Source organism: Heliangelus exortis, chromosome 8, assembly GCF_036169615.1.
Source record: "Heliangelus exortis chromosome 8, bHelExo1.hap1, whole genome shotgun sequence".
In the NCBI taxonomy this organism is placed as follows: Eukaryota; Metazoa; Chordata; class Aves; order Apodiformes; family Trochilidae; genus Heliangelus; species Heliangelus exortis.
This window is the reverse complement of record NC_092429.1, coordinates 19,922,938-19,945,026: the sequence shown is the minus strand read 5'-3', so window position 1 is coordinate 19,945,026 and position 22,089 is coordinate 19,922,938. Positions and strand designations below refer to the sequence as shown.

The following is a 22,089-nucleotide window of genomic DNA, read 5'->3' as shown; positions in this document are numbered from 1 at the left end:
TCTCTTCCCGAAGTAGATCTAGGGCTGGATTTGCTTAGTAAAGAAGATTCTTCTGCAGATTTCCATCTTTCAAAGACTGAAACTACTTTGAAAGTGCCTTTGAAAGTGTCAAACCACCACTCATCCTTCAGCAGTCTAAAGAGGTCAACTCAATGGGGCAGAATACTGTATTTCATTTGTAAGAATGGTTAATGTCAGTGTTGATCTGACTAGTTATCCTGTTGTTTTTTCTGAATATAGCAAGGTGGTAATGTTTGTTGACAAATCTATTATCAGCAAATAGTGGGATATATTTATCATATTCTCAAATAGCTTAAAACTGTTCAAGAAAAAAGTTGATTCTTCAAATGTGTGTTCATGAAAAATCTGTGGAAAATGTAGCGGCTGTCACTCAACTTAAATTAAAAAGATTTACTCTGTTAAACTTATTAACACCTTGATTTTCAAGACAATATTTGTAGTTTAATGACCTGAGCACCACACAGCCTTTCAAGGAGTGCAAAAAAAAGACACTGTGGCTTTGCTGAAAACATTCATTGCGGTGGGATTTTAAGTTTAGAGAACTAAGCCCACTTGTTATTATCAGTTAAAATTGGAAATTTATTTATTGAATATTATATACCATAAAATATCATCACTAGGTTGTGGAAAAAATATTTTCTAGAGAAGTTTTCTGAACCACTAAGGAGAATAGAATAAAAATTAACACTTCATTCTTATTGCAGGGTAAGCTTGGTGTACCTGGATTGCCAGGATATCCAGGAAGACAAGGACCAAAGGTGAGCTGTAAATGAACTGTACATCTTGTGGTTTGACATTAGTTACATTGCTAGTTATTTTATTTGTGTGCTGGAGGAACCAGAGTGTAAACATCAAGGCAACTGTCATTTTCCATTTTCTTTCTTGCCAATCAAGTTCTGAAGTAAAATCTTTAAAAATTTTGGGACCCTAAGGCAAGCTTTTTAAGGAGTACTGTCCTTCCTCTTCTTTACTGCTTTCAAACCTTCACCATCCTCTTGTGAGTTGTGTTTTTGTGCAGACATCAGACTGGTGTAAACAATTTGTTTGAAGGAAGTGGTGATATGAGTATGAGCATTACATTGATCACTTAGTGGATGCTGATTAGCAATGGTAATTTCCCCTGTAGTTCAAGGATTACATTTCTTTGAAACATGTAATTTTCAAGTTTCAATATATTTTCCTTTTGCTTCTGTCACAACCAACATGACAAAACCCTACCCTTGGCTGATTTATATACCTACATCTATCCTTCAGCTGTTTTATGTTTTGATTGCAATACAAAACCACATAGGAAAGGAGCACACTAAATTTATTGCAAACTCTCTTTTCTGAGATTAGTGAGCAAGAAAATGTGGAATAAAAAAGTAATTCTATTGACATTTCCCAGTGTAGAGGAGGGCATTAGGGTGACACTGCATTTTCAGGCTGTCTCAAAGATGACTGATCTAGGGAAATAGTACTATTAAGAGAATCCCTTAGCCCTTCTACAAAACTGAACCTGCAGTAAAATAATCAACTTTGCTCTACTTTGAGACCTACTTTTATTATAAAATCTGAAATGATGATTTTTTGGAAGAAATACACCTTCATGTCTGGCTAAGCAAAGTGTTTTTCTGACTCTGGCCTATACTTCAGCCCTTCTCAGTCAAGTGACTGAACTATCTGAACAATGCATATTCATTGAACACTCTGTGTTCAAAACCATCTGTAGAAAATATTCATGAAAACTATTCACCTTGACAAACATGTTTTTTTGCTGTTTCTTTTTTCTCAAATGTCTTAAGATTTCAGTCTCTTTTTGTTCTCCTTTAGAACTGTCTTTTGAAAAGGATAAGATCAAAGAGATTTTACATTATTCAGTTCTAAGAACAAAAATGATGTGACACATCAAATAAAAACTGCTTATTTCTTTTTTCAGCAAAGACTTGATCAATAATTTCATTACATTAAATTTGTAATCACATTAAAGTTGAAAAATAGTTGGCAAATTGAATTTACTGTTTGCTCTTCTAATTTATCACTTTAACTTCCAGGGAAGGCTAATAACAGCTACAATGCACCAAGTCACTAGAGACTTATTTAGAAACTTATTCACAGTCTAGTTCAAATTAACATAACAGAGAAAAAGAAGCAGCAGAAAAACATAGTAGCTGTGTAAAGCAAATAAGAAATCTTGTTCCAGTATTGTCAAGAAGGTTCACAGTGTTCTTTTTGTCAGTTACATGCTTTTCATTATTTTTTTTCTCTGAGAAGTATTCTTAGGGTAGTGCTATTATATGATAATTTTCACCATATATTTTTCTCCTCTCCCATCCGTATTAGCACAGCAAAAAGTAATGTATATAGAAGATACTTAGAACCAACTCATATTAGTGCTGTGTCATTAGAGGTTGTAAAGGACATGCTTGGGCTTCACAGAGAATTTTCACAGTTTTGTTTGCATTTTAAGTTATAACTGGTGTCAAATTGGGAAGGGAAGGGGAATGGAAAGGAAGGAAAGAGGAAAGGGAAAGGAAAAAGAGAGGAGGGGAGGGGAAAGGGAAGGAAGAAGAGAGGAGAGGGAAGGTGGAAGGGTCTCTTACTTTTCTCCCATCAGTATTAGTCAGGTTTTCATTAGAATCAGTGTCAGTGAAGTTATACTGCCATTAAATTATTAGTGGATAATTGCAATGGTTCTGTGTAATAAGACTCATTACAGGAAAACATAAATAAGAAAAAGAAAAGAAAGAAAAACAGTGCCATTTCAAAGAAGAACACCAAGAAATTATCATTTAGGTTTTTGTTAAATCCAAGTTATTTTCCACTAAAATGCTAATAGCAAGCTGCACTGATATAGATACTATCACAGCTGGGAGTATGGCCAGTAGTTTTCGTGGATGACCAAACAAACACTTTTTTGATTTTTATCAATCACTTAAAAGCATATTTCATCAACTCTATCACCTCCTTGGCCCCAAGTCCTTTATGACAAGTTAGCACCATGGCGGGTACTAAGACTCCTGTCCCTCTGGGCCTGTATATCAGAAATAAAGAAGAAATTTCAGATTAGGCTGAGTAGCTAGCAGGAAGAAAGGTAACAAAACAGACATACAAATTGCATTTATCAGTTAAATGAAACTGGCCAGTGGTCAGACTGCAATGAATAAAGCACCTGATGTAATTTATAGCTCGGTAAAGTGAATAGAGGACCACTGTTCAGTTATGGCAACACCTTACAATCATTTAGTATGAAGTTTTGTAAAAGGATTAATTTACTGTGAGACAACAGGCCCTTGTTTGTTTGTTTTCGTTATGATACTTATTTCCTACTGGTGCAGATTTAATTTATGCTATATTGCCTAGTAAGATGACAAATAATATGCATTCTATACATTGATTTTTTTAATGTATTCCGGACTTGAGGCATTATGGTAAGTTAATTTACAGCTATTTATCAGAGCTGTCACACTTGCAAGTTTGATGTGTACAGTGTACATGACTTTGAAGGTATACTTCACATATAAACTAAATATTGGCTATACTATTGTTTTACTGTTGATATCCTCTGATTTTTGCATTGATTCCTTCATAGGGTTCAACTGGTTTCCCAGGATTTCCAGGTGCCAATGGAGAGAAAGGTGCAAGGGTATGACAATTCATGCTTGCATAACACTTTTTGTACTTAGTACTATGGAAAGACACTGAAACCTAAGGATACAAGCTACTATCTTAAGAACTATAAAAATAGACTTTTCACACTTAAAATCAGCCTCTACGATTTTGTAAAACAGGACATACTGAGACAGCTTTTCTCATTCTTTAAGGTTTTAATCTAAACATACAGGAACTCAGACACTTTGTCACTTTGTATATATACTTTGTATATATAACCACAGTTATATATTTGAAGCAGCGATGAGGAACTACCTTTGCTGCAGTATCACTTTTGACTCATTTCTGGTATACCATGAATTACCAGGCTGCCATGCAATTTACCCTCAAGAAAACTGAACTTGTATTTCATAAGGATTCTGGTTTTCCATGAGCTTTTTTATAGGCTGAGCTTTAAAGTGCAAAATGTACCAGAGAAGATGAAGAATGTGTACTATTAGATATATTAAAAATAGATGTTACATGATAATTTTTGTTGCCTCATTTACTTGAAGGAGGTGAGAAAAAATCTGTTATGCATACTCTTCAAACTGTCAAAAATAAATATAGGTTAGAAACAAGGTCACTGTGCTCCTGTCTCTGTAGCTCAGTTTTATGTTGCAGAACATTTTAGGATGATGGAATTAAAAGGAGTCAACACTCATAGATGATGACAACTTAAAGTCAACTGAAGTAATACATATTAGTGTTCCTAAGAATCCATTTTAATTTGAAGCAAGAAAGCAAGCAGAAATTCATTATTTTAAGATTAAACATGTGAAATCCAATTGTGTTTGCATTGCTCGTATATGGTTTAAATTATCATGGTATTATTTTAGCTGAGGTAAAGGTATGCTGTCTTGGACAGACACAAGCAATGAAATAATGTTCAGTTCATCCTTTTTGGGGAAAGTGAGATATGACTGCTGATTAAGATATCAGAGTGATAAAATAAACAAAATTATAACATCAAAGACTAGACTTAAAATTGTTGAAATCTAATTATATTGCTCCATTATCAGGCCTTCATAAGGTTTTGAATTAAGCTACAGTGCTAACCACGTAATTAATAACTGCATGCATACTGAAGTATTATGTTGATCATCAGTGAGATAGTAAGTGCTGGTTTTGTAATGGGACTCAGATACTATTATTAAACTTCCCCAAAGGTGTATCATTGTGTTTTATGCTACCACACACTGGTACCAGGAATAACAGTCATAGTTGCTGAGAAGTCCATAAGTTCTTTAGCACTTTAAGAGCACATATTTTTTTTTTTATTTTAAAAACTGAAATAAAATCCGTATTAAGAAAAAACACAAGAAAACCTCCAAGAAAAGTCTGCATTATCCTAAAATATATCTTCTGATTTTCTGTTGATCTTCTACCTGTCATCAGGTTCCTTTTTCTACCTGACAAACACTTCACTGAATTTAAAACTTTTTTGCATTACAATATGCATATCAATACTAAAGCTAAAGAAAGAAATCTGTTGAGTATGACTAGGAGATATATAGAAGCAAAAGTTAAGGGCCAGGATTCTGGCAAATTCTGCATTTCTGTACAAGCATGCAGGATCTTGGCAGGTTTTACAGTCCCTGTTTCTATTATAAAATAGAGATTTGCCCATTCAGCACTCTGTTAACCTGTGGAGCTGTTCCTGGGAACCTGGGAACTTTGTCTTCAAGGCTATTATTACACTGAAAATTATCCTTTATACTACTTCAGAGCCACCGTGCTCATTGTGTTCCATCTTCACTACTATTTTAAACTCATTTAAAATATTCTAATGTCTATGACAGAGTATGACTCTGGGGCAAAGTTGATGCATTTATCTAGAAGTCCCGGTGAGTTCAGAAAGATAATTTCATTGACAATGATTCTGTGAATTGAAATGCAAAATAGATACTTAAAGGTAACATTTAAACCTAAGAGAGTTGCAGTCTGCCCCCACTTCAGTAAAAAAAAACCCCAAACTTTTATCTCACAAATACAGTGTCTGCTAAGATAATTTCTGTCAACTTTTCTCTGCAGGGATTACATGGCAAACCAGGCCCCAGGGGACAGCGAGGACCAACAGTATGTATTTTTGCTTTGTAATTTAGAGGCTTTCCTATATTAATTGCCTATGCTATACTGTGAAGAACTATTTTGATTTGATTATAGTATGCAGTATTTACCCTCAAGCTCATCTGTGTTAAATTGACAGGGTCCAAGAGGCTCAAGAGGCCCCAGAGGCCCCACTGGCAAACCTGGTCCAAAGGTAATTGTCAAGCACACTGGGTAGATTGCCTGCAGGATGTTTCTTTTACATAAAATAGAAGTGTAATCTTTAAACATCTTGTCTTTCCTTCCTAGGGTACTTCAGGCAATGATGGTCCTCCTGGCCCACCAGGTGAAAGGGTAGGTGAAAAACTATTTATGTGAATGTTGTTTTTCCCACTATGTAGGAGTATGATTTGGGTGGCAGGGCTGTTCTATTTTTATTTCTCCCTCTGGTGTCTTTGCCTTTCTTCAACAAGAGTAAGCAGAACTAACAAAACCTGTTCCAACGATGCTTTTTACAAAGTTATGAATGGGAAAGCTGAAATTTCCTGAAAGCTTCTTCCATATGTAACTCAGTTTTGTATGAACAGGACACATTGAACACACACTTCGTGTTATATCCATGCACTGTGTATATATCCTTGCAAATTACAGTTGTGGTTATCAGCATATTCTCTTAAGAATGACCCCTTAACTGCAGCATACTGTTTGTTTATGGGCTTTAAAAATAACTCAGGCCACTTCCAGAAGCTTCGTAGTTGAAGGAGCTGATTTCTTATTGTTCATTTCAGCTAAAATTCTCTTCAACTTACTTTCTGTGTGCTTGAGAAATCCTACTGTGCCTGTTGAAATTTTCTGCTTGCTATTATATTACCAATCAATACAAAAATTCAATATGCAGTCAGTCCATTGCACAGCAGTATACAGAAAAACAATATGAATAAATTAAATTTATAATAGCAGCACTTGAAAACCAAGTTGGATAGCTTAAGTGGACATGCCCTCTATTTTTGCTAAGATTAAGAACAAACTTTCCTTTTTCAGTCATATTCATTAAACTGCTACCCTCTTTAATAGAAATCTATAATTCCTTTCCCAGCACCCACACGATGATCTCCATAAGTCTGACTCTTCAGGAGGGAGCTCCTTGTGCATTTTTCACCATTCCATAATTTCACTTTATTACACTATTTCCTTGTGGAATACATGCATACTTGCTGTAACCATAGCAGCAGGACAACAGGAAACTGGTTTTGCTAGGATGACTAAGCAAAAGGAAAAAGGCCATAGAATGAGACCACTTGGTTTGATTGAGTTGATTATTGAGACAGGGACATCCATAAAACTACTGATAAAAAGAGTGTGGTGTGAGTGTGTTCTAGAAATCTCAAATTTTCAGTTTGTGTGTCTACAGAAAGCAGTTAAGGTTATTTTTGCTGGGTTTACCCTTAGAAGTTGCAAGCTGAGTATGAATAAATATTTTTCTGTTGCACACACCTAAAGAAATGTACATATGCATATTTAATGTCACATTTTTCTGCTTAATAACTCCTTTTGTTTTAACTGAAAGCCATTAAAGCATATGCCAAAAAATTAATACCACGTACACTGGAAACAAAAGTTTTAGTTTACTAAAAACCTTCCATACTCTTTGTTTTAGCTCTTTCACTTGTGAAGCAGAATATTACTTAACTGTCCCAAGACAGTAATTACTGGAGCAGGACAACAGTCTTTGCAGGAAAGAGGAGAAGTAGAGTAGAACAGGGGGGAAGTTGAGGTGCGGTGGGTAGACTGTAGCCAGGATATATGGAAGGAAACACTTCAAGGGAGGCTTCCATAACAATTTGGAAGTAGCTCTATATATAGCTAAACACAATGTAAAAACAATGTGGAAGGCTTGAGTGAAGCAGCAAGGATGTGACACATAAGTGAGAGATGCAGTGGCAGGAAGCTGAGATTCAAGAGCTGAGTGAGTAAACTACAATGTTGTATATAGAGAACTAGGCACAGCCCAAGAAAGGAGCAGTAGATTGTTTTATACTAAAGGGGGAACCTCAGAGGCAGCCTTCCAGAAGGTGACTAGCAGAGCTGTGCAAAGCAGGACTTTTCTGGCAGCTCCAAAAGGTTATGAGGAAGACAAACTGTGGGGGGACTGAAAACAATGAGCAGATCAATCCAAAATGAAGGCATCCCTGGAGAGAAACTGATTAGAGCAAACAGATGAAGAATTGCAGAGCACCACATCTCAGATCACTTGTGTAATACAAGTGTGAGGAATCTGCTTCCCTATAGGGATGAATTTCACCCAAAAAAACCCTGTCATTTCTACTCTGCTGAGACTACTTCAAGTACCAGATGTGTAAACATTAAATAGTCTGTTCTGTGTATCTACTGTTAAAATGAAATGTAATGATAAAAAGGAATATGTAATTGTGATAACATGCTGTTACTATTCTAGCACTTTTTTTCACACAATCCATTAGCCCAGTGGCTTGAAATTTGCAAGCCACATTGCAAATAAAAATTAAAAAAAATAATTTAAGAAGCATAATTAAGCATATGCTTAAATTAAGCATAATTTAATAAGAAGCATCTTATTTCTTTAAAAAAGCCTCAGGATGAGAGGATCAAAGTAGAGTGGAAATTTATGAGAAAGGTGCAACATCAGTTGCATTAAAATACAATTCCTGAAAGGACCATATTCTTTCATATCTTTTGTACAGTGACTCAGTCAATTTTAATAGTTTTCCTCTATAAAACTGCTCCCTCTTTTTTTGAAACTTTATGCTTTATTTTATACCAGGAGGCAAATGAAGTAAGGTCATTTGTGCACAGACACCAGAATGAAAAGAAAAAAACACTGACCATGGAACATAGAACATTGTTGTCTGCTGCAGAGCTTTCAGAAACAACTTTACACCTGTTTTGGAGGAGGGAAAAATAAAAAATTAAAAAAAAAAAAAGTGCAATAAGATCATAAAGATTTCTCTCTTTACCTAGCACTTCCTTGACTCATATTTAATGTTACAGTATCATAAAGGTCTGCCCTGGAGTAAGATTCATTTCGGTGTGAATTCTTCTAGGTTGAGAACATGAGATCCTCTCCCACAGATACATTTACTTCACCCACTGCAGAGTCTGGAAGTGATCCTGAGCTTTAATGAATCAGGCTTATGGACACAAAAGCAGTGCTTTATCAGAGGAGAAAAAGGGTAGCATTATTTTGCAGATACAGGGCCTTTTCAAGGCCTTTTCATCAAACTTCAAATTATTTCTAACCTATTTTGACAGCTGATGTCTTAGCAAAACTAGAAATCATATACCAAGGAGAACAGAATAAAAACTTGCACTAGAATGACTAGGGTACATGGCTCTACCATGTAGAATAAAAAAGATTTTCCAGGTTTCTACTCTTTTACTTAGCACACTAGAAACTAAACAGGAAAAATACTTTCAATAAGCTGCCATAATCCTTTCCAGCAGTGATAAATTTTAAAAGCTGACCTCTATTTTGTTTGGTGACAACTTTAGGAACAGTCATCTAAGCTAGCACTTAGTATAAATAATAGTGTGTGTAGATGAATTTGGATATACATGCATGCACACATGTATATGTGCATACTCATACATACACAATGCACTCACATATCTTTAACTAAATTTGTAAAACCATGTTGCATAAAATTTTCTCATTCTGTATATGTGTGTGTGGGTACAAAAGTATATAAGTAAAAAGCTCACGCATCATGGTTTTTTTCCAGTTATCTCAACTATTTTTCATGATAGCAAGAATGTTGTATTTAGTCCCTGGTAACTCTGAAAGCTTCTTCCATTTTTAAGTGTGTACTGTTGCACTGGCTAGAAATACTGTCACATTGTAAGAATCCCCAAAAATGAATGTTGGACTCAAAAAGAACACCAGACTATATATAAATTAATTCCCATGTTTTATGCAACACAGAAAACAATACTTCTTAGTCACCATTAATTCCTACTTTATTATGCACAGTTTCAGGGATCAGATGGAGACATTCTTTATATAAGTAATTTTTTATTTTTTCTTATTCCATTCCTACACAGACACTATTGGTTTCGGGAAATCCCCTCCAATGTCTGCTCATGGGATTTGGTGCTACCAGTATTTATTGCTATCAATATCTATGGCAACAGAGATGAGGCTTTATACTTACAACTAGAAATTATCTGCAGAGTTCATATATATATTATAATTGAAGTTCATGTATTTTATATTTGAAGCAAACTTTTCAATCCAGTGTCATGACAGCTAGAGTAAAACTTCACATGTTTGGATGCCTTTATGCTAGGGACCACAAGGGCCCCAGGGACCTGTTGGATTCACCGGACCAAAGGGACCTCCAGTAAGTATCTTTATAATTATGTGCAACATCAGGAATATTATTTTTCATATTATGTTTCTGAGCTCAGTATTTGAAGATCTATTTAAGGGATTGTTTATGTATAGATTACAAATGTGCTTATTGAACTTCAAGGCTAATACAAGAACTCGCATATATTCAAAATGATTGTTGGCGTAGCTTGTATGAGATTCAGCATAATATACTAAATTGCAAACCAGTATGTTGATGCCAATGTCCATATCCATACTGAATTTACACAAAATATGTGTATATTGTCTTCTAACAATTGATTATTTAGGAAAATAAAGAGGAAGGAGACATTCGTTAGCAGTAGAAATGTATAGAAGGAACAGCACATTTGAGCTGCAGCCTGAATTAATTATACTGTTAATCTAGTGTATTTCTGCTTACATGGACTAAGTACAAAAGCATCAAACCACCTGTGATTTTTTTGACCCATGCATTGGTTATTTTTGTTTCTGTTGCCAAAACCTGAAATTTCATCAGATACTACTGTACTTCTTAGTTACCTGAGTCATTAAGCAAAGAAACATGGAAGGGAAGTATAGGGACTTTTCATGGTTTCTGTATTTATAGAAATCCATTTTGAACATACATGCATTTGACAACCTAACAGCCACACTTCAAGCAATTGCTAGCACACATCAGAAATTATTCAAGAAAATGTATTATTAAAATCATAGCTGGCTGATACAAGAGCAGTTAAGCTGTACTGAAGAATAGTTTAGAAAAAAATAAGGAGGTCAGAGATTTTTACAGATAATTGCATAGGTTTTTGGTGTGATTTTCTTTGTTGTTTTTGTTGTTGTTTGTTTGTTTATTTGTTTGTTTGTTTTCAGAATTAAGGGTGTCTAAGAAATGTTTAGATTTATGTATTTTACAATTTCAGGGGCCACCTGGAAAAGACGGCTTGCCTGGGCACCCAGGACAGAGGGGTGAGACTGTAAGTAAATGTAATCTGCTATGTTAGTGCTGTAAATATTCCATAGGTCATATGGAAAGGCCATTCCAAAGGCCATAATTGTGTGAGCAAAAATAAAGAAACAGAGGCAATAGAAAAATGGGGAAGAGGCTAAGTGGTTATATAGTTTTCTTATGATTAGTAGGTTAGGCATGAGAAACCTTTATGTTGTTTCCATGGTACAAGAGTGAGGTTATTCTTTGCTGTGACAGGTTAGTAAAATCACAATCAGCTTAAAATGTCAGTAGAAGTAAATAGAAATAAAAGAATACTCCAATCTCAGTTTTACTAAAGATTTTTTAGGAAATTACATTATGGTTCTTTTATCACTGAATGCCTTGTTACATAACATAATAAAAAGTCTTCTTAATGGGAAGCAGCTAGGAATCTCAAAAGCTGACACCTTTAAAAAGTAGGATCCAGAATGGTTCAGCCTGTGAAAAATATCTTAATTTTGAAACTATATCCTATGTAATCCCCTTAAGAATCACAGTGAGTAAATTTTGGAAGCAACATTAAAAAAATTATGTAGCAATTTTAATGGATTTATTTTAAACAAAAATCTATTTCTGTGGTGAAAAGAACCTGACTCATACCCCCTAAAATAAAATAAAATTCTTACTCAGATTTTTCATAGGTAGTGAAAGCCATAAATTAGAGGTAAATTTTCTCAGCATGTAGAATGTGTTTTGGGTTCCAACTTCATGGGAAATCTATTAGTGGCTGCTGAATCACACTGCTGGAAGGGAGAGCACAGTACGTGGAGTAACAGTAGTTCTGGAAAACTATTTCCTTCTGCTGGTACTGTAGCATTGTAATGCTTTGCAATTATAGTGAGTTTTTTGTGTGTGAGAGAAAAATTATTGACTACTTCTTAGGTTTTTTTCTTTGCAATTATGCAAAAAACAGTCTTGTGTACCTTAAGAGTGAATTTGAATAATTTTTTAGAACGTGGGAAGCTCAAAATTGTTTTTTAGACTTACAAGAAAAATCACAGGGTTTTTTTTTCTCTTTATTCTTATTTACTTGAATATGAGACAGTAATGTGCCACTCAAGCAAAGAATGATAATAGTTCTGATCTGCAGTAGGGTGATTTTTTCCTTTTTTGCAGCCCTGCTGAGTCCAGTAATATTGTGTCCAGTTCTGGTCCCCTTAATGCAAGATAGAGAGTGAGCTACTGGAAAGAGGCCAGCAAAAGGCCTGTAAGATGATTGAGGGACTGGAGCATCTTTCCTATGAGTAAAACTTGATAGACTTGGGACTTGGGACTCTTTAGCCTAAAGGAGAGAAGGTCCAAGTCAAATCTTACTAAAGGATATGAATACCTGAAGGGACGGTCTGAAAAATATGGAACCTGGCTCTTTTCAGTGGTGCCCAGTGACATTATGAGAGGCAAGTGTCATAAAATGAAACACGGGCAGTTCCATCTGAACATCAGGAAACAGTTTTAATGTAAGGGTGACAAAGCATAGGAACAGATCACCCAGAGAGCTTGCAAAGTCTCCATCCTTGGAGACAGTCCAAAGCTGTGGGGGCATATTCCTGGGGAATGGGTGGTCCTGCTTGAGCATGGAATCTGTACCGAATGACAGGCAGAGGTCCCTTCGAAATGCAACCATTCTATGATTTCTTGATTTTACTCATGATTAGAAATAAAAGATGCAAAATATAATGAAACTTTGGACTCTGCTGTTTGGACCAGGTCCCTCTAGGTTCTATCAAAACTACAGTTCTTTAAGTTTGTGTCTCCTTTAGGTTCAGTAGGGTTAGATTGATATAAAACTTAAGTAACTTAGGAGTAAATGCCATCATTAGTGTTATTTTCTGCCCCATGTATATGTACATAAAAAATAATTTCCCCTACAGGTTCTCATGTTTTTGTAGAAAACCAGATTAAAAAAAAAAAAAAAAAACAAAAAAAAAAAAACCCAAAACCAGACTTGTTGACTTTTTTTCCACTGAAATTTTCCATTTCAGATTTTTAAAAAGTCTTTAAAACAGAAAACTTTCATTACACTCAATGCAGTGTACATTTACACTGTTTACACTTCATTACACTCAATCAGGGTCTTTAATTTGGATGTACATCTAATTAAAGATCAGTGGTGCAAGTGGGCATTACAACAATTAGGTAATTTGGGTAAGAGATGTACTCAAACTTAAATCATAGCACCAGATTCCCAGATTGTACTATGCAGATTGCATATGGAATAATATGCATATGTTGACAGCAACTGAGGTATTAGTGGAGAAAACAGTGTCTTTTCCCAGAAATCCATACGCATGTTGAACTGCCATTTTTTTGCTGAAATTCTCACATATGCAAGAATTCAGTGTTTCAGGCCTGTGAAAAGAGAAAATAAAATACACTAGCTGATCCATCTAGTAGGATTAATCATGGACCTTTTCCTTATTACAGTAAACTCAGTTTTGTTATACTTCACAGAAAATACTAAAAAAACGGAGGTTAATCAGGCACTTAGAAACACAGGCATGAGCTATTAGTGTAAATTTTTAAAATTCTAAATACTTTAGATGAACTCATGGGGTGCTGAGGTCATCTTGAGCATCTGCTGCTGAAATCTCCTTTCTTATTACTTTTTTTTTACAAATTTGAATCTGTAGGAATATATAAGCTGGTGACATAAGAGCAAAAGCAGAATAGTAAAACCATCATTAACATCAAGAATCATTGAATATACCGCAAAGTATCAATGCATTCTGCAAACCTGGGCATATCAGATTTTGACAAGGTACTTTCAGGAAATGGGTAATATTCAACATTCCTTTGTCTTTTCTTACAATAGGCTTCAGAAGAAGCTTTGACTAAGTAAAGGAAGGGACACATCTGTAGCAGTTCTGATTTTCAGTGATTAGAGAAAAGGGGTGCTTTTGTATTTGTTTTTATTCTGGATCATTTCAGAGGTCTGAGAGAGAGTGCCAGTTATGGGCCAGACTGAATCATGATAATGTCTGGCTGGCAGCACAAAGAGATTGAGGAAGGTAAAAAAAGCATGAACTGGATCTGATGGAATAGGGCAACTGTCAGTGAGACTGTGCCCAGAGGAATGCTAAGAAGGGCCCAACATTTCTAAGAAATATGGGCCTAGTGGTGACACAGATGACACAGATGAGCAGAATAGGAGGCAGATATATGCTGTTAAGCAGGGGATGCTATATGGAACCCTAGATGTGATACAGGAGTGAATGCACTATCCTTACTTCATGGAACAACATACTTCCAATATTTGAAAGAAATAATTTAGCATATTGCAAAGGCACATAATACAGTACTACTAAAAACTGAGGTTGTCATTCAGTTTAGTGACTGATTTTGGGAAGAAGTCTGGAGCCACTGATTAGAGATTTAAAATCCTGTAATTTGCCAGTGTTCTGAAAAACTGTCCCAAAGCCATTTCCTTTCTTTCTATGGTTTTTTGTTTTTTTTTTCCTCATCAAATCCATTTCTCAATAACTTTATACTTTTTGTGGCACTCATCCTGCCTTTTTATCATCTCTGTAAAACATTAATCTTCCCTAGATGTCTATTTCTTTTCATTTTCTTCCTGTCAAACCTCCCCTATATTAAAGCCCCTCCAAATTAATCCACCATCTGTGTTTTTCTCTAATTAGCATTAGTCTGGCTTATCGATTCATAATATATACATAAAAACGTATTTTCAGCTGCTTATAGCTGCATCACTTATGCATTCAGACCTATCTAATAAAGTTCACCCATCCAGATCTGTAAAATGGACTGGAATTTTGGTGCTGTATCACCTCAGAGAGCTTGGAACTGATATGGAGGAGGAAGATTATTCAGTATTTCACTTCTAAGTATACATAGGAAATAATAATTTCTCATTTTTATTTCATGAAGAGAAGGAATGTGTGAATAGTAATTTCTCTTTCATCTCTCCAGCACAGGTATCAGTTTTGCTCTACTACATCTTCTTTTGTGTAACAGTATTCTGTAATCATTTCACAGGGTTTTCAAGGAAAAACTGGTCCTCCAGGTCCTGGTGGTGTTGTTGGCCCTCAGGTACATAGTTAACTTTCATAGTAATGTCATAGTAGCAAAGTTTAAAGGTTGCATTATGGCTAAAGCAGTTGCTTTTGTTATATTGAATGGACTGTATTGATGAGTATATTAACTTTTGTAACAACTTATGCAAAACAATTTTACAAAAGTACTCAATAATCATTAGGGATTCCACAAATTATGCAGAAGTTTGGGTTACCTTTTAGCTTCACTTTAGGAGTGTTTTCTTAACATGATTATGAAGCTGGTGGTTTACAGAAGAAGGCATAGTTCTCTACTATGAAAGGGTTTAGAAAGAACAATACAACATGGGATTTTCTTGTCAGAGGCTGAATTTTAGTCACTTAGATTTTGGAGAGATTCACTATCAAAATTTAATTTAAACTAATCTTACTTGTTTGCAGCAAAATCAAGCATTTGGATTGCATGGGCTTTCTTAGGTAATTTCCTAAGAGAAAATTTTCTCCTCGTGAACCTGAAGAGATATCTTTCAACTCTCCTGCTGTTCATATTATGCAGAGAAAACAACATTACAGATGGTGTTTCAGGACAAACATACTACATGGATTTCCCTCCTTTTGTCCCTTTTTTGTAAATTCCTCCCATATATGTGCTGTGTTTTAAAGCAAAGTCAGGATTTCACTCTTTGGAAGGTGTACGGAGACGTCTGCAGACAGAATAAAATGCAAGATTTATTTTATAGAACAAAGATATTTTGTAAGCCAGCATTGCCTGGAGAGAAGGTGAGGAATGTAGGCTGACCAATGGCAATATTGTTTTGCAACAGGTACTCATAACAGATACTAAGAATCTGCTTCTCCTCACCCACCCTAACTCAAGACATTACCTTGGGGTGACTGAAGTTTTACTTTTGTGCTTAGGGTCCTACTGGTGAGACTGGTCCAATTGGTGAAAGAGGTCACCCAGGTCCTCCCGGTCCACCAGGTGAACAAGGCCTCCCAGGTGCTGCAGGAAAAGAAGGTGCTAAGGTATGGTGTGACTTTGGGGAAGAAACTGGAAGGGATAGATAAATTGCTGACAGTCTCACATTACAAATCATCGGAATCAGAATATACAATATAAAATCATGGTTAGCACATTTCACCAAGAAGGATTTTGAAGACCAAAAGACTTTAGTTTTAGAGCTCTGTCTGCTTGCACTGAAATGATGAGAGTGCTCTTGTGACAATTTTTCACTATTTATATTCTCTAACTAACACTGGATTTTGTCAAACCTTGTTATAAATTTAACCATATCAATAGACTAACACTGAAAATCTTAAGAGAATAGTGGGTAGAGGACTAGGTGGGGTCATAATCTTTTTTTGTCATTATTATAACTAGGATCTGGTATTTCATTTTCATCACTTGTTTAATGACTAACATTTTAAACTTTTTCAAAATATAATGTATTTCCAAGGGTGACCCGGGCCCTCAAGGCATTCCTGGCAAAGATGGGCCAGCAGGTCTGCGTGGCTTTCCTGGAGAGAGAGGCCTTCCAGGTGCTCAGGTATGATATAAACACTTGGACAATTGACATGATGTTTCTAAATACAAGAAACAATGGGTCAACTCTTATTTTTTTGTATCTCCTACTGTGCTTAAAAATAAATGCAATAAAACAGAAATCAAGCATCAAACATTTTTCAACGTTATTGGCTATATAAGCAAAAATTAATTTCTTCTGTTTTTTGTCTCTGGATTTTTCATTTTTCCTATTACACATGTTGCAAAAATAGCTCTTGAACTTTCCAGAGTAAGCGATAAGCTTTTTTTTTCTTTTCTTTTTTTCATTTGTTAGGGTCCATCTGGTCTGAAAGGAGGGGAAGGCCCACAAGGCCCACCTGGCCCAATTGTAAGTAAACATTCTAATTTTATGGAAATATAAACAGTATTACATAGTAACTTTTTTTTCTTTACATGCTTTACATGCATGTGATGTTTTCATCAATGCAGTCCATCAAACACTACACAGATATCATTCAGAGCAATTAATAATTATTATCTACTAATCATAAATACTAATAAACATTCAAAGAATGTGAAGGCTCTGAATATCTGAAGCCTCCTGCTATCAATAGGTATGAGATTACCTTGTTGCACAATAGTTGCCACTTGAAAAAGTTATTGTTGAGATGAAATAGGTTTTCCATAGTGGAGAATCTTGGTAGTGGATAGTAGACTCACACTGTTCGGGTGGATTGACCTTGGCTGGGTACCAGATGCCCATCAAGCTGCTCTGTCATTTCCCATCCTCAACTGGGCAGGGGGAGAAAAAAATGCAATGAAAAGGCTCCGGAGTTGAGGTAACCACGGGGAGATTACTCAACAATTGCTATCATAGACAAAACAGTGCTGGTGTTCTGCATAGCCTTAAATGTGTGACATCACTTCTTTTGTGACTTTACTACTGCATATTCCAGCCTATGTGCAAGTTTTGATTCACTTTAAATCATTGTGAAAGACTTTTTCTACTTAGATTGGGATAGCAGAATGTTATATGTGTACAGCATAAAACTGATACATTTTTCTATTCAGCTTCAGTAATTTCTGTATAATTGGTAAATATCGTTTAGCCTATTTCTTTCCACTACTGCTTTAAAATCTTTTATTTATTTGATATCTTAAATAAGAAAAAGCTTTGAAGATAGTCCTCTCAGAATTTATTGAGATTTTGCAGTACTATTTCTTCTCCAAATTTAAAAGCAGCGATAAGTATTCATTCCTCAAAAAGAGTGAATTATTCCCCCTTGAGTAGCTTGATTAGACTTTTTCTATATGGTCCTGCCCTCAAAAATTGTTTAAATGTAGAGTTTTGTTTCATGTTTAGACTTCTACTATTTGTACCTTTGCTGCCTCTTTAACTTCAGTTTCTGGTAGTTATCCACTGAAAGGTGGATATGAAGTAGGATATGCTTACACTTACTTGTTTTGTTTTCATTTCTTATGCAAAGTAGTTCTACAAGGATGCACTGGTATTTAAAACATAGAATCATAAAAATTATTAAGGTTGGAAAAGACCTCGAAGATCATGAAGTCCAACCATTAATCCAACACCATGGTGACTCCACCACTACCCTGGTCAGCCTATTCCAATGCCTGACCACTCCTTCTGTAAAGAATTTTTTCCTGATATCCAATCTGAATCTGCCCTGGAGCAGCTTGAGTCCATTTTCTCTCATCCAATCACAAGATAGATGGGAGAAGAGACCAACCCCCACCTCACTACAAACTCCTCTCAGGTAGCTGTAGAGAGAAATAAGATAATGTGCCAAACCCTTCACCAACTTTGTTGGTCTTATCTGGACATGCTCCAGCAACTCAGTGTCCTTCTTTTAGTGAGGGGCCCCAAACTGAACGCAGTACTCAAAGTGTGGCCTCACCAGTGCTAAGCACAGGGGGTATAACATGGTACAGTTATTCTGAAATGTGAATTGTGGAGATTTTGACAGTCATCTTGTCAACTTAGTTCTTTCATTCATTGCAATTGAAGAAGAAAACCCATAGCCAACAACATAGTCATTCCTGTCAGAATGAAAAGTAATGGAGGAGCTGAAATTATTTACATTTCAACAATCTCTCTTTTATCCTTGCAATCCATAACGAGATTAGAATGCATTAATCAGGGAGAAAAAATACCAGCATAGTGTAAAGGTTCTTTCTTTTGGATTATTTCTACATTGTTGGAAAAGATCTGCTGTAGCAAACTTTAAAGTTTTAGTTCTTGATTTCTTAATACCTTATACTTGAATTTGTAAATTTAATTATTAAATTCTTCATGGCTTTAAGCTTCTGTTCTCTAAATCAAGAATTTGCATTTGTGATTTACAATATACCATCTTAAGAACCTGAACTGTTAGAATAAAAGATGAATCAAATCAAGAAAGCATAGACCAGAACAGTCTCTTCAATCTAAATGTCATATTTTCATTTTTGTGAAAGGAGGCCCTAAGACTGGACCAACCAGAATTGAACCACAATTCTTCTGAGCATATAGAAAGCAGAGAGCAGAAGCATACCTGACATTTAACACACCCCACTTTCCCAGACAGGATTCCCACACAGTAACTGTGTCACTACTATTCTAGTTTCTTCCAAATATACATCATGTAAGGCTGTGAGGTGAAAACATATATCTTGTAGTTGGCCATATTCTGAAATATATGTGTTTGAATTTAAATTCAGATGATGCGTGTTCGACTGGATAGTCTTACAGGTCTTTCCAACTGGATGATTCTGTAATTCTATGTTTTTCTAATTCTTTTATGATGTATATAAATAAGATCAAAGACATCAGAGCCTTTTTTAGGTGAATGTCCCAGTCATCCCTATTTACCATCCTTTGTTTCAAATCATGGAGCCCTCCTGGTGTTCATGAACAGTATTCCTTTCAGCTGAAGCTAAATTACAAGAGAAATTCCAGGAGTACTTCTAATATAATCCAGCTAATGGGAAGAGTTATCAGGAAGTGTAGTCCAGAAATACATGGAGTATGGATGTTAGGAGCACAGTACCAACTGCTTCTTCTGTTTATAATATAAACAGGGGCCACACACACACACACACACATAAATATATATATATATTACTATTATTATTAGATATATAATATATATTGGGCCCACACTTCCTGCTAAGATAGACATAGACATAGAAAGAATCACTTAGGAAGCTAAGAATTTTTAGTGTATTGTTTTATTTTTATTGTTTGAGAATGAGATGTGCTCATAGATGGAATTGTGGACAGAGTGGAAACAGAGTTTGAAGTGTAAATGTTTTCTTTTTTAAATATACTTTAATTTCACTGTAGTGCAAGCAGGCCAGCTGAGGCACAAGTAGCACCAAGCTCACTTGAGAGTATTCCAGATGTCCTCAGTTGGGATTTTTTTTCCATTTCATCTTTAATTACTAACTTGTTAACCTGAAAGTGGTTTTCAGTGAAAGAAGATGTCCTTAATACAGGTTTTCTATGCATTTCCAAGGACTGCAATTAAACCACAATTTGCTTTTTTTCACAGTCCCTCATAGCAGACCATAAGTATCAAACAGTCCAAAAATATTTTCCCATCTATTTTTAGGCAACACAGGGTATGTGCAGAAGTGGAATTATAATGAAGTCTTCATTTACTGTTTGTAATAGGAAGAGAATTCATGCCACTGTATTATTTTCCTCTGATTCTCTGCCAATACCAATTGCTTCTAACTAGCATATATAGTCAATTATAAGCTTTATTTGGATGGTGCATACATATGCAATCATACCAAACAACTGACTGTTCAAAATATTGTGCATGCCAATTATTGTGCTTAGAGGGATTTGGACAAAAGAAAGAGATGTATAAATTCACTGCAGAGTAAGATTTATCCCTGGTGGTTTGATGTCTTTTTGTTTGTTTGGGGATTTTTGCTGAGTTGTTGGGTTTTTCTTTTGTGTATGTTAATTTTGTGGGGTTTCTTTGGGAGGTTGTTTGGTTTTTTTGAAGAGCTCTCTTATCTGCTATTTTTGTCTTCTGTTTGTTTTCTTCCCTTCTCATACTACTCTGTGGAATGCTGAATGCTGGAGAAAGCTCTTAGGAATGTCAATCAGTCATTTTTCATTAGACCATTTAGGAACAGGATGCTCAAATGGGACTCATAATAAGCCAGCTGTAGACTACCCAGTTATCAGTTCTGAACTATCTGGAGCAATCTTCCTCTATCTGATATCATTTTCCAGTCATGAGGATCTTCGCTTGTTGAGCATTTTGTTAATTGTCAATAAAAAGTATCACTAGTACTGTGTAATGTATATGACATCTATAATTGCATATCTCTTCACAGAAAGAAGATAAAAACAAGGTTACTATTGTTTATAGTCTGTATAAGAGAAATACAAGACAAAGCGTGAGACTTCTGCTCTGTAGAAAAGTTTTGACACACACACCCATTTGAATAAAAATTATGGCCACTGTTGGTGTCTACTGTCTGATACAGGAAAATCTATGAGTTACTTTATTTTTTTTGCCTCTCTATTCTTGCATCCCACTGATGAGATGACCTAAAATTATTTAGTTTATGAGATCTGACAAGATCAGAGACCATGATAGCATGGCTGCAGGGTGGTGATTTTTTTCTTGTTGACTTCACTGAAGTCCTAGGATGTAAAATAACAGAAATAGGTCTGAAAAGTAGGCACCCATCCAGACATAAAAAACCAAAAAAAAAAAAACCTGGGAGGATAAAATGACTCCTGCACCAAATACTTTATTTGAATAATCATGCAAAATTAGATCTTCTTGACATAATTTGCAAAAAGTATTTTGAGCAACCACTTAGCACTCTCTTCTTCCACAGTTATCTGGCGGAAAAGCATATTATGGAATTAGGACCAGTTATGTTGATGGGGTCAGCCCAGGAAAAGTACTCCATGAACAACAGCAAAAAAATGGGCCCTCGTAGATGAGATAATCTTAAAATTACAGTGGTCCACAAGCCAGCAAAATGGGTCTTGCTTAAACATGCAAAAAAACCCTGGCAATTCAGAGCATTAGGCTACATTACCTATTACTTATCCATTCCATGATGTAACCTTCCACTTTCAATATATCAGTTGGAAAAGTGAAATTATCAGTTACTTTAAAGTGTTACAAACTATCATATAGGCATCAAGATGAAAAGCTGGGAAATATTTTTTGCCCAGTTTTTATACAGGTGAATTGATATACAGAATGTACAGCACAAAACTTAACCAAAAATTTGGGTTGTGGTGTGGTTTAGTTCTGTATTTTAATCTGTTGGATATTCTTTCATCAAAGTGGAATACTAATGTATTTTGGGGAAAAAAAAAAGAGGAAAAAGAGTCTGAAGCAAACTCCTATTATAATGAACAAGTACAGGAAGGGGTATTTATTAAAAAAAAAGTTTAAGTTACTATGGAATACAAACTATAGAGTGTGCCCTGCAGATTAATTCTTTCAGCCTTTTTCTTTACTTGTACACATGCTGAATT

At 35.4% G+C, this 22,089-nt stretch overlaps 1 protein-coding gene across 4 annotated transcripts in view; it reads left to right on the top strand.

The window, feature by feature from the left end:
• The window catches only part of COL11A1 (collagen type XI alpha 1 chain), a 136,432-nt gene that overhangs the window by 76,041 nt on the left and 38,302 nt on the right, over nucleotides 1-22,089 (top strand). For all 4 annotated transcript variants that reach the window (XR_011727150.1, XM_071750960.1, XM_071750961.1 and 1 more), the window contains 11 exons: nucleotides 726-779; nucleotides 3,593-3,646; nucleotides 5,686-5,730; nucleotides 5,861-5,914; nucleotides 6,010-6,054; nucleotides 10,023-10,076; nucleotides 10,987-11,040; nucleotides 15,048-15,101; nucleotides 15,983-16,090; nucleotides 16,522-16,611; nucleotides 16,903-16,956. Coding sequence is in view for 3 of the 4 variants with exons in the window: in XM_071750960.1 (XP_071607061.1) it covers nucleotides 726-779; nucleotides 3,593-3,646; nucleotides 5,686-5,730; nucleotides 5,861-5,914; nucleotides 6,010-6,054; nucleotides 10,023-10,076; nucleotides 10,987-11,040; nucleotides 15,048-15,101; nucleotides 15,983-16,090; nucleotides 16,522-16,611; nucleotides 16,903-16,956 (666 nt within the window). In the remaining variant the exon portion in view is untranslated. The remainder of the gene's footprint in view (nucleotides 1-725; nucleotides 780-3,592; nucleotides 3,647-5,685; nucleotides 5,731-5,860; nucleotides 5,915-6,009; nucleotides 6,055-10,022; nucleotides 10,077-10,986; nucleotides 11,041-15,047; nucleotides 15,102-15,982; nucleotides 16,091-16,521; nucleotides 16,612-16,902; nucleotides 16,957-22,089) is intronic.